General features: G+C 48.7%; 1 protein-coding gene across 1 annotated transcript; it reads right to left on the bottom strand.

The window, feature by feature from the left end:
- Positions 1-1674: 1674 nt before the first annotated feature.
- ARL10 (ADP ribosylation factor like GTPase 10) lies at positions 1675-9708 on the bottom strand. Its single transcript, XM_019450373.2, has 4 exons — positions 9450-9708; positions 8569-8770; positions 5615-5790; positions 1675-3924 (listed from the first exon to the last, which is right to left on the bottom strand). The coding sequence occupies exons 1-4, from the start codon at positions 9630-9632 to the stop codon at positions 3751-3753; spliced, it is 735 nt and encodes a 244-aa protein (XP_019305918.2). The 5' UTR covers positions 9633-9708; the 3' UTR covers positions 1675-3750.
- Between the last annotated feature and the right edge of the window lie 6370 nt (positions 9709-16078).

Below are 16078 nucleotides of genomic sequence, written 5' to 3'. Positions count from 1 at the left end.
TGTTTCCACACCCTGGCTCCAGCCCATCAGCTAGAACTCCCAAGGAATGTCAACCAGGCTTGGATACCTCCCAAAAGATACTGAGCTGTGGGTTGAAGGGTCAGAGGACCGGGACTTGCTGTTGACCAGTGATTGTGTCACAGGTAGTATTCTGGGACCACCCTCCATAGCTGCCCCTCACTGGAGCTGTAAGCACCCAGCATGTACTCCTCAAAATCAGAATTCAAATGAAACCACAACTGAGTTTTTGGCATTTATTGTGTGGCTCAAACTGCTGCCAGTGCTCTTTAATGCAGATTGTCCTTGGCAACCCTGCAGGTCTGGGTTCATAGGGCTTGGGCTGGGACAGCAAAGCCTCTTTACTTCCAGATCTTTGGTGGGAATTCTCCCCATGTACCTCATGGGCCCACCTCGCAGAGGCAACAGATGAGGAAAAGGTGGAGGTTCTTTTCATAACTACTGGAAAGGACTTCGGGGATGTGTGAGCCAACAAACAAGACAGACTAAGACTATTCCCAGGTCTGAGGTGTGGGCAGGTGCTCGAGGATGAATACCACAGGTGAGTTTCAGCAGCTAGTTCAAAGTGCTGGCAATTGCTACTAAACTAGCATAAGAACAAATGTTTTCTAAAGTCAAGTGGAAACATCTTTTGGAGAATCTAGTGTTTCATTCAGGAAGACGGGGAAGAGTCCTCAGATTCTCATCAGCACCTCTCTGGAGGACTGGGAGGGCTGTGATGGACTGATTTCACCATCCCACCCCGTCCTTACAGCTGGATGCCAGTGTGTCAGTGCAAGCTTACAACCCACATCTGGGCACCAAGAGGTACCAGAGGAGGCTTCTTGGGATAGGCAGCCAGTCCAAGGTGGTGGTCTCAGTAGTCTCAGGAACCTAATTTTGCTCAGACCATCCACATGACCAAGCTTTCAGCCAAGTTGGCCTCTCCTGAGGGTTGGCAGCAGGTCAGAGAATGGAAAACCAGAAGCCACATTGCATTAATAATTCTTAAGAACAGAAGTCCTTAGGGCCAGGGTGAATGATGAGGCACAGGTTCAACAGGCAAGCAGAAGCAGAGGCTTCCCTTTGATGTGGAGTGCCCATCTGTTCTCGCAGATCCAGAGCCTTCCTACCTTCCAGCTGCCTTTGTTAGGAGAGCTGCTGACATTTGGCCCCTAACCCACGCTCAGGTAGGTTGGGAGTAGTGTTGGGGCAGTGGGGTGGAGTGGGGTGGGGGCAGTGTCACCCAGGCTAGCTCAGAAAACTTTGAGATGAACTCCAGATAATGGCTGGGTCCCAGGAGCAGGTGATCTGGGCTTGTGAATCAGAAAGTCACATTCGGGAGCAACTGGGTAAGAGCACCACAGGCCAGGCACGTAGCTGTTCGTAAGAGAGCCCCACTCCTCTACTTCATCTGGTCTAATCCTGGCAGAAACCAGAGCAGATAAGCACTGTTGGCACTCTGCCTGGAGGATAGGCCAACGACTCTACCAGAGCACAGCTGTCAGCCACAAATGTGATGAGGCACACTCAAAGGCCAAGAGAACATCTATATTCTACACAAGTATCAGAGGGGTGGTACTCTGGACCTTCAGCGCCCCCCCCGTGGTGTCTCTTCTGGTGTACCACTGGGACCTGTCCGTTCTGGGAGTGGTCTTCAAAAGTTGCTCAAGTACATATAGTTAGTTAAACTCTTTATTCAAGTTCACTGCCCTCACTGGAGACTTTGAAAATTGTATTACATAATGATACTCATTAGACCAAAGGCAGATCTTAATTAGAAAAGGATCCCCTACAACACTGCTGGTTCCAAAGGTAAATGTCAAGCACTGGAGAACCAGGAGTTCAAAGAACAGAGAAGTAGTTTTATAATTTTTCAATGTCAAAAGGAAAATTTGTCGACAAAGTTTCAAAGGCTACTCTTTAAAAGCCAAGTCATTCCTTAAATATTTTAAGTAAAAGCAAACAAATCTCTTCTGCGAACATTAATCAGGATTTCAAATAACAGCGATTCTGTTGATATACCTACAGCCCAAGAGCATGGTAGGCCACTGTTCCAATAATCACACTTCTGGATTTGGGGGGTTCCCTCCCCACCCTCCCTCCCTGTGCCTTTTCTCACATAGGCCACAGCATGGAACTGAAGCACACTGAGTAAATGTCAAATGAAATGAAGGCACATAATCTGTATTCTCAGTTAAAAAGCAAACGGAGTTGGATATGACCTCTAAAAAAAAAGTCCATTTGTGGCTACTGATTACTCAGTGGCCCCTGACAGACAAAAGGCTCATTCTTTTGCCTGCACTAAAGAGAAGTGTCAATATACAGACAAACTGGCTGGTCACCGGAAACAGGAGAATCCTGGAGTGTGCACTGGAGAAAACCCAGAAATTCTGTCCAACATTGCTTTAGCTGAGGAATCAGCAGGTCCAGAAAGGCTGAGTGAGGTACCCAAAGTCCCCCTATTGGCTGATCTGCTAATTCCCGTTTCTTTTTGCCTGGATTTACATGATTCAAATTTCCTCTCCTAGAGTCACCATCTACACAGAAGGAGGTGTGTCCTTTTGACTTATCAGGCCAGGTGGTGGAGTTTAAGTTCATGTGGATTAATGTGAAGTATGATACTGAATACAGCTGTAAATGATAGGGGGAAGCTAGAGCTTTGTCTCCACTGACGTGTGGAGGTTATCACATTGCCTCACAATTCCAGCTATTTTCCTCAAAGACACAAGTTTTCCAAGACAGTCATCTGGGGTTCTGATAACAGCACCTAGAAACAGAACCTAAAACTTTGGCCTGTTCCTTTTATAAATAAATAAATAATTAAAACGCAGTTCTGAGGCCAACACCCAGCTCCAGTTGACAATTGTCTCCCCAGGGACATGGGTTCCTCCCCCAGACTTCTGTAAACATGGGCATTGGCACAGTTAGTGCAAGAGCAGCAGCTTGTGTGTCCAGATTAGGGGGAAAAAAGCCTTTAGTTTTTTTGACTGGGGGTGAATACCGCTTTATCCTGTAGTCTGGCAGGCAGGCCTTGGCTTGCAGAAGCAGGAGGTTTCAGAAAGCTTGCTAGGATCTCCAGGTTCATTCCAGCACTTCTTACCTTCATGGCTGGAAAATGTATTTCCAAGTCAGAAAAAAACAAAACAAAACAAAACAAAAAAACCCATGGAAATCACCTCTCTTTAAAAATGATGGCCCCAGGGCCAGAGAGGCAGAGATAGCACAAGGCCATGACCCAGCTGGGCAGAACTGGGGCTGCAGGATATTGTAGGCCTTGGAGCCACGGCTCACTGTGTACTGCCCAGAACCTGCCTGCATGAGAGGGGCCTGAAGTCTCCAGGAGGGAATGGTTCAGACTGGGAGTACTTCTGACACTATACTGGTTCTCAGTCACCACAACTTGCAGTGGTGAGAACTGAGCCCACTGAGCACCTTGCTTTACACATCAGAGAAGGAGGGTGCAGACCTTCACTGGTGAAAATTGGATCCACTTCCAGCCTGGAGTGAGCCAGACACTATGCTCTTCCACTGTCTGCCCCACCTGCCTCCCCACTTCAGCCTCACGGCCACCTCACCAGGAAGGCCTCTGTGTGGTTCTTGGCCTTGCTCAGGCCCTGTTCTGGAGCATGGGAGGAGAGAAGGGAAGAGTTGCCACACAGCTCCCGCCTCAGGCCCAGGCTGGCAATAGAGAAACAGGAGTGGCAGAACGGGGGTCTCCAGGGTTGGGTGCGTGAGCAGGTGGGGGCCAGCCTAGGAGAGAAGCTCCAAGAGCAGTCTCCAGATATGCACGGTGCCGGGGTCTTCAAAGCCAGGTCCTGCAGGGGCGATGCTGGCTGCCAAGAGGAACACCTCCCGCTGGCTATCGACAGCCTGCAGGCCCAGCTCCTGCTGCAGCTCCACCATGCTCATGGCCTCACTCAGGTCCTGGGAGGAGATGGAGAAGCTAGTTGGAACAGAGCTGACAGTTTCCCAGCACCCATGCTGTCATCCACGGAAAGAACTGTTTGGCTACCCGGGGAACACTGGGGCCTAAGTTCCCAGAAGTGGCCTCTGGGCCCCTTTGTCTAAACTCTTTTCCGTCTTTCCTTGGTACCAACCTCTTTTCATGCCATCACCAGCCACTGTGGTAAGAGACGGCACTTCCTTTAAGCCAGGCATTGTAAGAGGCGCTTAGACTTATTTGATTCTCACAGTCTGCACTGAACTGCTGAGGAAATGGACTCAGGGAAGTGAAGGTATTTAGCTAAGGACACAGTGACAAAGCCAGGTTTCAAACCCAGGTTGGGCTGATAACCAAGGCTATACCCCTTACAGGAATCCTAGCTCAGTTTCCTAAACTCAGTAGTGGGGAGATCTTATACTAGGGTCATTTCCAGACAAGGGCCTTATCTGCCCCAGACTCCTAGACACTGGCTGAGGAAAAAAGAAGCCACTGCAGAGCACGGCTGGTAAGGGTACATTTTAATTTCAGCCCTGGCCCCAAATTAATATAATTCTTGGAGAATTCATGGGACCTTAGGTGTTGTCTCCTGTAGGTTCTGTGTTGCCACAAATTATGAATAGAATGATGACATAATTCATCATCCAAACCAGGGTACTTCTGAGACTCAAAGTGGGCACTATTAATAATTATACCAGAACAACAGGCATAAATGGGGACCATCCCAGGAAAACCAGGACATATGGGCATATTTATAAATGATTGTCAAGTATTTCCTGACAGGCAAGGGAAACTGGGATCAAAGACATACAGCTTCTCTTCAAGACAGGTTGGGAACATGTGCCACAGTTCTCAGGGACATGGGCCAGGCCACAGGAAAAATGACAGAACTCTGTACCGTGGCAAAGCTTAACTTGGTATGTACTGAGAAGGGCAGCTTAGGTCTGGCCAAAGGCCCAGGAAAGGTATAGTGTGGTTAAGAAGGATCTTTGAGGAAGATCTGAGTTCAAGTCCTGCCTTTGCCACATACCAGCTGTAACTCTGGGCATTGAGGGATAATAACAAGGCCAATCATAGGATTTTGCAGGATTTAAGTGAGGTCATGATTGTCAGGTGGTTAGCCTGGCACACTGTAGGCGCACTCATAATATTGTCATTTCAATCGGCTCAACTTACTACTTCCCAGCTTTACCTCTCAGATCTAGAGCTGGAAGTCACAAGGATATGGCAATGCAGAAAAGGCACAAGCTTTGGATTTAGACATCCCAGTTCCACTATTTTCAAGGTACAGCCTTGGGGAGATTACAAAACCTCAAGCTTCAGATTCCCAATTTGTAAAATGGGAATAGTATCTCATTCCTAGTAGGGTCAATTAGAAGCATAATATGAAATGCTCTTCAAAACCATACCTGACTGACATGTAGTGGATGCTTAATCATTATTTTTCTCATTTCTCCAGGATGGTGGGTGGCAGGGAGACAAAGAGGAAGGCAGATAGAGGACGAGGGTCAGGGATGAGGAAAAAGCACAGGATGAAAAGCACGGGACAGAATCTCAGCCAAGTGCTCCGGGTCATGGACCTGGGCCTGAATCTCTCTCCTGTGCTCCCTACCCCTGCCCAGGGATCAGTGGATCAAGTCCAACCGGCCTAAGCCAGCCTCCCATGGCTCTCACCTGCTTGTTGGCCACCACAACGACAGGCAGGTCAGGGTCCTTGTCCAGCAGCTTGTGCAGTTCCTGCCGGGCCCAAGGCAGCCGCAGCCGGTCAGCCGAGTCCACCAGGAACACCAGCACGTCTACTTCATTCACAAACTCCTTCCAGTAGAAGCGTAGGTTCTGACTGCCACCGACTGAGGAGAGGCCAGGGGCCAGCTCAGAGCCTCCCCAGGCCCCAGCTCTGTACATACAGCCTCAAGACCACCCCTCTTCTGGCTTCCCAAGGCTCCATCAGCCAGGGGCAAGGAAAAGACAACCTGTTCTGGAGCCAATCAGACCTGGTTAGCTCAGGCTCTGACAGCTAGGGCTCCCTGGGCAAGTCACTGCCTTCAAGCAGCAGCATTCTCCTCCTCACTGAACTTACCTACTAATAGGTTGTGGCAAAACCCAAGGTACCACACGCAATGCACCTTTCACAGGACTGGCATACAAGGTGCTCATTAAATAGTACTCTCTAGTTCTTTTTCCTGGGCTGCTTCCTGCCAATTCCTAGCTTCCTCCTTGGCCAGTAATGGTGTGGTCAGAAGCCAGGACTCCCTGCCCAGCCTATGCACAGCCATTCTCCCTTCAGTGTCTCTTGTTCAGTCTGGTCACCCCATTTTCTTTCCTTGCAAACACCACACTCAGTCCTACCACCACACAGTACCCTGGGTTGCCTTCTTGTTCCTCTCTGTCCCTCTGCACAGTCCCCATTAGTCACACCACATCCTAGTGTTGCTGAATATATTTCTGATACTTGTGGACTCTATGCTCTTTGAGAGTTAGAGCTGTTTACATCTGGATCCCCCCCAAAGCCCTCAGCACAATGCCTGGCACATAGCAGGCACTCAACAAGTATTTACTGAGTGCTTACTAGGTGCCAAGCACTGATCTGGGTGCTGGGGATACAGAGGTGAGCAAGGCAGACAGGGCCCTGCTCTCAAGGAGCTCCCTCTGTAACCAAGACGGACACAGCAGTAACACATAACCACATTTCAGAAAGGAAGGAAATCAAACAGAAAAAGTGAAAATGGCTGAGGGTGGCTTTGGATTGGGTCATCTGGGAAGGTCTCCCCGAGGAAGCAGCATATGAGCTGAGTCTGGACTAATGAAAAGGAGCTAGCTAAGGGAAGAGGCAGAGAAAAGCATTACAAGCAGAAGGAAGAGCAAGCACACTGTGTTTGAGAAACAGAAGGCGGCCAGGATGGCTGAGGGAGGGAGGAAGAAGCCACAACCATCAAGGTTGGCCAGGGCTTGAACACACAGGGGCTGTAAGGCTACAGTGAGGCTGCTGGGGATCCCCTTAAGGGTTTTAAGCAAGCGTGACATGGGTGTCTGAAAGATACTGCTGGCTGACATTGGGGACAGAAGTGGAAGCAGAAAGACCAGCACAGGGGCTATTATAGTACTGGGATGATGGTGGCTTGGAACAAACAGGCAGTGGTGGAAGTGGGGGAAAGTGGACAGATGCAGAATCTACTGGAAAATAAAGCTGAAAGAACTAGCTAATAAAAGAGGTATACGAAGTGGGGGGGGGGGGGGGGGGGACGGAAAGAGTCATCAAAGATCCACGAAGGGCCCATCCTTGGCTGGGCTCCAGGCCAGGCATTGGAGACCACAGCCATGTGAGTGTTGTGGGAAGGGAAAACTCTAGGACTTGAATGGGAGATCTGAATTTGAATCCAGGAGTGACCCTATCAAACCTGGATTGTAACCAGTCAGACTCTTGGGTAACATGAAAACACCAAACCCCTTCTTCCAGGGATGGGGAAAATCTTGTTTAAAGAACCAAATTCCAGGTGGATATCAATGTTTGCCACAATCAGGGAGGAAAGATATAGCCAGGACAGGCCAGCAAGCAAGTGCCTGAGACCAGAAGAACTGGGCCCATTCAGGCCAACAGGTAGGCCCTCAGAGTCTGATCTCACCACATTAACGCTTAACTAAACCTACCCAATCTTTATGGCCTGAGTCCTGTGGCTGGCAAGAAGTCCATTTGTCCCTCCCCTCCAAGTCTGTAGTTAGACACACGCGGCTAAGTACTGCTGTCCTCTCAATACCCCCTCTGCCAACCCTCTCCTGGGATCCCAAGAAGCCTAACACTGAGGATAGGCGCTGCCCAGACCCCCTCTGATCACTCACTCAACAAGCTCTCCCAGGTATCTGCTTGAGGCTGGGCCCTAGGGGCCAGACTGGATCAGACCCATCTGTGTCCCAGATGCTTAGTTACGGACACAGCCTGGTATGTGGCAAAAGCTAGCTCAGAGGAAGAGCCCTTAACCTAGCCTGGGAGTCAGAGATGGCTTCACAGGATATCATATTTGACCTAAATCTTGAAGGTGTAGCAGTTTATCAAGGGAAGAAGGGCTTTCCAGACTGAGGGAACAGTGCAAAGGGCAGAAGAAAATAGCAAGCATCCTTCAGAAACAAGCAATGTAGCATGGTACTTAACATCCAGAGCTTAGAGTCAGAGTCTGCATTAGCAGACTGGCAAGCTGGGTGAGCCAGGATAAATTATTTAACTTGTTGAGCCTCCCTTTCCTCATGCATGTAACAAGGATAATGACTGTTTCCAGTTTGTTGGAATTGTTGGGAGGATTTCATTACATAATAATGCCTGTCAAGTGCTTGGCATACAGGAAACGTTAGCTTTTGATATCTCAGTGTTAGGCATGTGAGCTTCAGTAGGGGTGAGGGACAGGCAGTGACCAAGCTGGAGTTGCCTGATCATGAACGGCCCATTGCTTCAGAAGACAGAGCTTGGACTATATTTGTGCCCCAGAGAGGCAGGGGAAGAATGTCATACAGGGAAGTGTCCTGCTTAGATATGCATGCTGGAGCTACCCCCAGGCAAAGATCCCCCGCTTGGGTCCAGCTGAGGTGATGGGGAGATGGTGTAGGGGGTGGGGGCGGTGAGGGGGGGGTCTGCTCACTCTCTAGCAGGTCCACCTCGAAGTCCTTGGTGGGCAGCCGTACAGAATTGAAGCCCCAGGTGGGGATGTGGCCTTCCAGCGGTGGCTTCCCAGACAGCACGCGCAGGAACGTGCTCTTCCCTGAGCCATCCAGCCCCAGCACCAGCACCTCACGCTGCTCCAACTCCTCCAGCGCCGGCTCTTCGTCCTCCTCGTCTTCAGGCTGTGGAGCACAGGTCAGGTTGCGGCCGGCACCCTCCCTCCGGACCCTCCCTAAAAGAAGACCGAAGACACCAAAGCGTCCATCCCGCTCCCCACCCGTCAACGGGCAGGCAGGCATGGTCTGGTGCAGTGAGACCAGCGCTGCCTTTGGAGTCCTGAATCCCAAACCCTATTCTCCTGGCTTTTCCTGAGTGACCTCGGTGAAATTCCTTCTCGCGAAGTCTCAGACTCCTCAGACTGGCAATCCCCGCGACCCAGGATCGTAGGTACCAAGGACAGGGAAAAACTCTCAATTCGGCCAGTGGCCGGGAAGGGGGCGGAGGCCTCTCCCAGCATGCCCCAGGCCGCGGGCTGTGCGTACTGCGCAGGCGCCCGGCGAGCGCGGGCTGGACAGGGCGCGGGCCCGACATCACTCCGGGGCCGCGCCCACGGAGCTCTGGCGCCCACGAGGAAGCCCGGGTCCCGCGGCAGCACAGGGCGGTGCCAAACACTCCCTGAAATGCCCACCCATCTCCCGGTTCCGGGACTCACGACTGCCTGGCTGCCCGCCGCGCGCCCTTTCGCGAGGGGCTAGCGGGCTGTGGCGCCAAGTCCCGGACCCAGGCGCTTCCGGCCTCGCGGGGCGGCGTCACACCCCTCAGCTGCACGTGCGGAGATACAGACCCCGGCCCGGCACTCACGTCCCACTCGTCCCACTCAGGGAGGCGGGGAGGCTCCGCGCCCCACCAGGCCTCGTTCCGGTCCCAGCGCCGCTCCCGTCCGCGCCCGAAGTAGGCCTTCCAGAGGATGAAGAGTACTGAGCCCAGCACGGCCGCGGCGCCGCCCAGCGCCAGCACCAAGGGGCTCAGCGGCCGCGGAGCCATCGGACCGGGCGAAGGGCGCGGGTGCGGGCTGCACAGGCCGAACCAGCCGGCCCGCGGAAGATGGCCCCGCTGCGACTGCCGCGGCCGCGCCCACCCACCCAACCCCAGCCCCGCACTACAAGGTCCACAATGCACCACTGCTGTCAGCGACAGGCGGCCCGCGCCGGGGCAGCGGGAGTGGGCTAGCCGACCAGAGCGCCGGGACCTCCCGCCCCCCCTGCAAGGTGCGGTGTGGAGCGAGAGGCTGTACCTGTGCGTAATGGGAGACGGTGATATTGGCATTTCCCGAGCACTTACTATATGCCTATTGTTCAGTTGACCGCTGTTCTCGGTTACTCTGTAAAGCAGGGCTTCCTAGAAGGAAAAACCGAGGCCCCAGGCCGCATTGTAGTGCATTGGTAGAGACTGCACTCAAACCCAAAAGGTGTTTTCTGGGCATCCCTCAAGACCTCGGGGAACAAATTAAGACAAGTCACAAGGCTACGGGGTATCAGGTTATGGAGTGTCAGAGGCGGGACTGCAGCCTGGATCCCAGACGCTTGGTACTCTACCTTCCGTTGGCTGCTTCTCAGACCCCAGGGGTTCTGCTCTCTTGGGGTGTTGGGCATGCTAATGAAGCAGGCAGGATCAGAAGGCAGTGTTTAGATTTCCTAATCACCTAGTCTCTTGTGACTTCCAGTGACTGCCAAGGTTTCCAGGTGTAGCAGGAGAAACATCCTGAGGTACTTCAAAGAAGAACTCCATGAGGGGCTGCACGGTGAATAGGTGTCTTTATTGTAAGCAACCCCAAGCCATCTAGTTGACCCGGACGGACTAGGGACTCTTGTAGTCACTCACAGATATGCTCAGATCTCTCTTGTTTGGGAAACTGTCCTCCCTCACTGGCTACCTCCTCTCCTTTCTATCACAGCCCTACTTCTGGATAATATGCGTTTCCTATTCCACGCCCCGCCCACGCAGAGAAACTTCTCTCACCTGGGTCTCTAACAAATCCCTCTTTATTAAATCTGTTGGTAACATCTTAGCTCTTATTTTGCTCGATCTCCTTGCACCATTTAACACTGTTAAATGGAGTCTTAGCAGAGATGCCATTCAAAACCTGGCCAGGGTGCCAGCTCACTCCTTGAGGGATCACCTCCTTGGTAAAACAGGAGTGCAAAGTTCCCAAAGAGAAAAGTTAGCATCAGTGAATTTAACCAGAACTTTGCGGTCAGAAAAAAAAAAAAAAAAATTTAGGTTTCTTTTTTTGTTTTTTTTCTTCCTCAGCTGGAGTTCAGTCACCCTGTTTTGTCACAGTTTCTGCCTGAAAATTTTTCTGTCACTCCACTTGAGGATGTTGACCAGGCCTTTGTCATCTTGGGGTCTGATGTGCTCAGTCTGACTGAAGCCCAGAGGTCACACTTAAATATTTGCAGAATTGAATGAATTGCATGTGCTCCTCCCTTGGCTTCTATGATACATTTTTTTCTTGATCTTTTCCCTCCTCTCTGACCAATCCTTTTCAATCTCCTTTTACCTGGCATTGGCTGCCATTAGCTGAAACTAACTGGAGATCTGGCAAGGAAATTTTGGAAATGGGATTGTCAGGAGTTAGATACAGAGCAGGGCAGGTGAAGGGTGAGGGATGGAGCCATAAGTAAACAGGCACATGACCAGCACAGTCCACCCCTTTGCATCCAGTTTTACTCTTATATCCATTTTAAACTTTGTGCTTCCACTTACATGATATAATATCCATCATAAAAATAGTCACCCTTTACCTTCTGAAAAAAGGGAAGACAAAATCCCAATAGTCAATATATCCATCTCTGAGTGATGTTAATTCCTCTTCAATCATAATCCCATCTGGATATTCTACAATTAAAGATTAAATTCTTTAAAAAAATTTTTTTAATGTTTATTTTTGAGACAGAGGGAGACAGAGCATGAGTGGCAAGGGGCAGAGAGAGAGAGGGAGACAGAGAATCTGAAGCAGGCTACAGGCTCTAAGCTGTCAGCACAGAGCCCAACATGGGGCTCAAACCCACGAACATGAGATCATGACCTGAGCTGAAGTTGGACGTTTAACCGACTCAGCCACCCAGGCACCCCTAAAGATTAAATTCTAAAGATAAACACTGCCAACTTTCCTTACACAGTCCAACTTCCATATTGCTACACAGTAGTCTTAACAAAACAAAAGCTGACAATGTCATCTTTAGCTTAAAATTCCTTAGTGGCTCCCCATCTCTACCAGGATAAGTACTACATGTCTCTGATGATGGTGCAAGGAGGGCAGCAGGGAACTGACATTTAATGATCACCTACTATATATCAGGCTTTGTTCTGGTGTAAAGTGTACTGCTATGCAAACATTTGTCTGTCTTCATCTCCTGAGAATTGTTTCCCTAATGATTGAATTAACTGGAAACCTACCATGTTTATATGATTCTTGGCACAAATAATTAGTCCCAGGGTAATGACTTGGATCAAGCTGGATGAAGAAGATCCTTTCGCGAGATTCTTAAATTTGGTAAGCAGAGTGTTGAGATCAATCTGTCTTGGGTGGATAAAGATGTAAAACTTATCAGCTATAGGCAGCCATTTCCCCCACCTGTAACGAAGAAGGCTTCAGGTCAAAGAGATTGAGGTAGAGCAGGAAAAACAAAGAAAGAAGGTAGAGCGGGAATCCTGGTGCCATTTGCATTCTTGTGCACTTTTGTTCCTAAAGTCCAGGGTATATTTGTGTTCACCCCTTTTATAGCTTCCTTCCTTCCTTCCTTCCTTCCTTCCTTCCTTCCCTCTTTCCTTCCATCCTTTTTTTTTTTTTCCATCACTATCTGGGGAACCACAGTATGCCTGCCCAATCCACAGGAAGTAGTCACAAACAACATAGCATACAATGAGGGGACCTACTATACAGTGAGAGGCAGGACCCTTGACCAAAGGGTCCACTCATTATATCATACACCATATCATTCAGAAGTAGCCAGCTTCAGACAACACTGGCTTAACCTTCTGCCTTTCAGTTATACCTTTGTTATGCTTTTAAGGCAATTTTCTGAAACTGATCTTCATACTTGCTTATTTCGTCCTTGGGTATATCCACTCTGCTATTCACCACAGCCTTTGAGGGATTTATTTAATCTACAACATTTTTCACATCAGGTTCTGTAGTTGGTTTTTCTTTATGATTTCCTGTTTCCCCCTTCATGTTTCCAAAGTCCTCTCTTTTCTTTTTTAGAATAATACTTAAAATGCTTATTTTCAGTTGTTGCCCTGCCTAGTCTATTAACTCTGGTGTGTCTGGATAAGATAGTCCTGTATGTTGTCTTTCTCTGGTTGGGTGTGTGCCCCTCAGACCTCTCTTATCTGTCCCTGTGAGCTCCTCTTTCCTTGGGGCCAGGAGAGGCCTGGAGACTAAAATGCCTAGGGGAGGTGGCATAGTCCAAGCGTAGCTTGAAGTATTCCTGGTGAGTTGGGAAGGAGGCTCTCTGGTGTATAGTCTACACCCCTAGTTGGTATAATCCTGAGCAGACAACTGCATCCCTGGAGAACCTCTCTATAACTCTCTTGGCCCAGGTAAGACTCTTACTAGAAGTTGCCGCCTCTGATCGCTTTAACTTGGTGCTTGGGTACAGGCAGAGGGAAGAGGAGTGGTGGAAGAGAGGCTGCTAAGGTGCAGGCTGGTTCACTACACTGTAGTTAGTTCTTGAGGTAGAGCAGGTGCCTACCCAGCCACCCAGCCAGTGTCTTCTCAACCTGCAGTAATGGTGATAGGGCTGGCCAAGGTCTCCCCAGGGCAACGGGGGGGAAGAAGAAGGGGTACATCTGTCCGAAACCCAACAGGGCCTGATTCCCTTAGAGCTCTGGCCTCTTCTGTAATGGGTTGCCATTGTTTACACCCAAGCCCAGCTCTCTTCTGATGGCCACAGGGCTGGTTTCTCTGATCTGCCAGCTTCCCTTTGGCTCTCAGGTATCCCTGACCTGGAGCTGCCTTGTGCTATCTGCCATCTGGCCAGCTTATCTCCATCTCATAAAAGAGGAAACAAGCTTAGAGGGAGGAAGTGGTTTACCCAAGAACATATATTGAATAACCAAGGCAGCTATGACTTGAACCAGGTCTGTGTGTCTTGAAAACCATGCTTTTGATATCTTGTTTCTCCCTGTATAGATCCAGCAATCCAGGTCCACTCGTTTTATCCAACTTTTCTTTTGAAAAAGAAGGGAAACTCAAAGGATTGGTTCTGAAGTTTTTCACATGTGTCCTCAGTTGGATTTTAGGATGTTTCAATTTCACAGACATAGATGAGCTCTGGAGTTGTTCATCATTTTAATTAATCGACTCTTAATGTTTTTAAATTTTAAAATTATTAAATATGACAAACATGTTCAGATACCCATGTATTGACCAAAATTTGAGAGTTAGCATTTTGCTTTATTCTCTTTTTTTATTAATATTTTTCAGGGACATCAGGGTGGTTTAGTCAGTTGAACATCTGACTCTTGATTTCTGCTCAGGTCATGATCCCAGGGTCATGGTATCGAGCCCTGCATTGGGCTCTGTGCTGAATGTGGAGCCTGCTTGGGATTCTCTCTCTCTCTCTCTCTCTCTCTCTCTCTCTCTCTCTCTCTCTCTCTTTGTGTGTGTGTGTGTGTGTCTCTCCCCCCCGCTCATGCATGCTCTCTCTCTCTCTCTAAAAAAAAAAAAAAATTCAAACATAACTAGGATGCTATTCCTATCTCCAGGTATAACCATTATCCTGAAGTTGATGTGTATCATTCCCATTTATGTTTTTATACTTTTTTTATGTACGTATCAAAACTTTTTTTTTAATTTTAATAATGTTCATAAATGGTGATGTGGCATGGTCTGATTGGATAGGGGGCCAAGGCATGGGTGGTGAAAGAATACACCCAAGGCAGAACAAAAGAAATAAAAGTTTATTGAATACACTGCAAAAGAGCAGCAGGCAGGACAGCAAAGGAGAGACTGTCTGGCAGGAGGTGGTGGTAAAGGGCTATAGGTATAGGGCAGAGTGAGGAAGTATGGAACCTATGGAATTTTCCCTTTTTTGGTGATCTTAAGAACTATGCGTGGTTGTAATTGGTCAGAGCCTATGGCTATTTCCAGGTGGGTCACTTGATAAACCTTTTTGCGTCAGCTTGGTGATCACTGTGGACACTTTTGCCTTGTTCAAGTTTCTAATGCTCGAGCCTGTTGCCTAAAAAGTGTCCTCTACAGGTAACATACTGTTATCTTTTTTTATCCAACTTGACGTTTTTGAGATTAATCCATGTCATACATGGAGATCTAGTTTCATTTCTAATGCTGTGTAGTATTCCCTTGCATGAATATATCACAGTTTACTTTTTTTTTTAAATGTTTATTTTTGAGAGAGAGAGACAGAGGGCAAGGGGGGAGGGGCAGAGAGAGACACACAGAATCTGAAGCAGGCTCCGAGCTGCCAGCACAAGAGCCTGACGTGGGGCTCCAACTCACACTCTGTTGAGATCATGACCTGAGCCAAAGTCAGCTGCTTAATGGACTGAGCCACCCAGGCGCCCCCACGGTTTACTTTTTTATTCTTCTGTTGTTGAAATGGTTGGACTGACTACACATTTTTGCTCTCACAAACAGTGATGCAATGAAGGTTGTTATATGCATCTCCTTGAGCACATGTGTGAGGGATGTATGTGTGAAGTATTTCCTGGGAGTGAAATTCCTGAGTCATTCTATCTGTGCATCTTCAAAGTTAATACTGCCAAATTGCTCTCCCAAATGGTTGTCCTAATTTTTAATCCATTCCAAAAACATATTAAGTCTCTATTTCCCCATATTCTTGCCAACATATGGTACTATCAAACTTAAATTTTTTTGCAAATCTGATGGAAATGAGCTTCTATTTCTTTGTTTATTGGTGTTTTTCCCATTGGAGTGAGGCTGAGCAACTTTCTTTTTTTAAAAATTTTTTTTTAACGTTTTATTTATTTTTGAGACAGAGAGAGACAGAGCATGAACGGGGGAGGGGCAGAGAGAGAGGGAGACACAGAATCGGAAGCAGGCTCCAGGCTCTGAGCCATCAGCCCAGAGCCCGACGCAGGGCTCGAACTCACGGACTGCCAGATCGTGACCTGAGCTGAAGTCGTGAAAAGAACAGCTTTAAATTCAAATGACAGCCCTGCCTTAGTTTAAAGCTAAGTTCTCTTTTCTGCTTATTATGGATCTTTGATAAGAAATACAATTGCTGAGAAGTCTATTGTGAAACCTTTCCCGAATGTAGTCTGATATGGAATAGAATAAGTGATTGTACACAAACTAACCGGCATTCCTCGCTTCTGTAAACCTGCTTGCTTAACACATTCCTCCCCTTCCCCCTTCCCCCTTCCCCCTTTTCCTCCCGCCACAAGTAACGGACAAAGCCTTCCCGCCAAAGGACAGACAAAGGACGCCCAATCAGAGAACA

Source organism: Panthera pardus, unplaced genomic scaffold (assembly GCF_024362965.1).
Source record: "Panthera pardus isolate Hobbes unplaced genomic scaffold, ASM2436296v1 HiC_scaffold_2, whole genome shotgun sequence".
In the NCBI taxonomy this organism is placed as follows: domain Eukaryota; kingdom Metazoa; phylum Chordata; class Mammalia; order Carnivora; family Felidae; genus Panthera; species Panthera pardus.
Note: the sequence above shows the minus strand (reverse complement) of the source record. Positions and strands in the feature narration are given on the sequence as shown.

What these genes read in the sequence shown, in the direction of transcription:
- ARL10 (XM_019450373.2), bottom strand. Translation starts at nt 9,632, where the DNA reads ATGGCTCCGCGGCCGCTGAGCCCCTTGGTGCTGGCGCTGGGCGGCGCC. An exon ending in CGAGGTGGACCTGCTAGAGA is followed by an intron (nt 5,791 to 8,568) that starts GTGAGCAGACCC and finishes GCCTCTCCTCAG; the next exon opens with TCGGTGGCAGTCAGAACCTA. An exon ending in TTGTGGTGGCCAACAAGCAG is followed by an intron (nt 3,925 to 5,614) that starts GTGAGAGCCATG and finishes ATCTCCTCCCAG; the next exon opens with GACCTGAGTGAGGCCATGAG.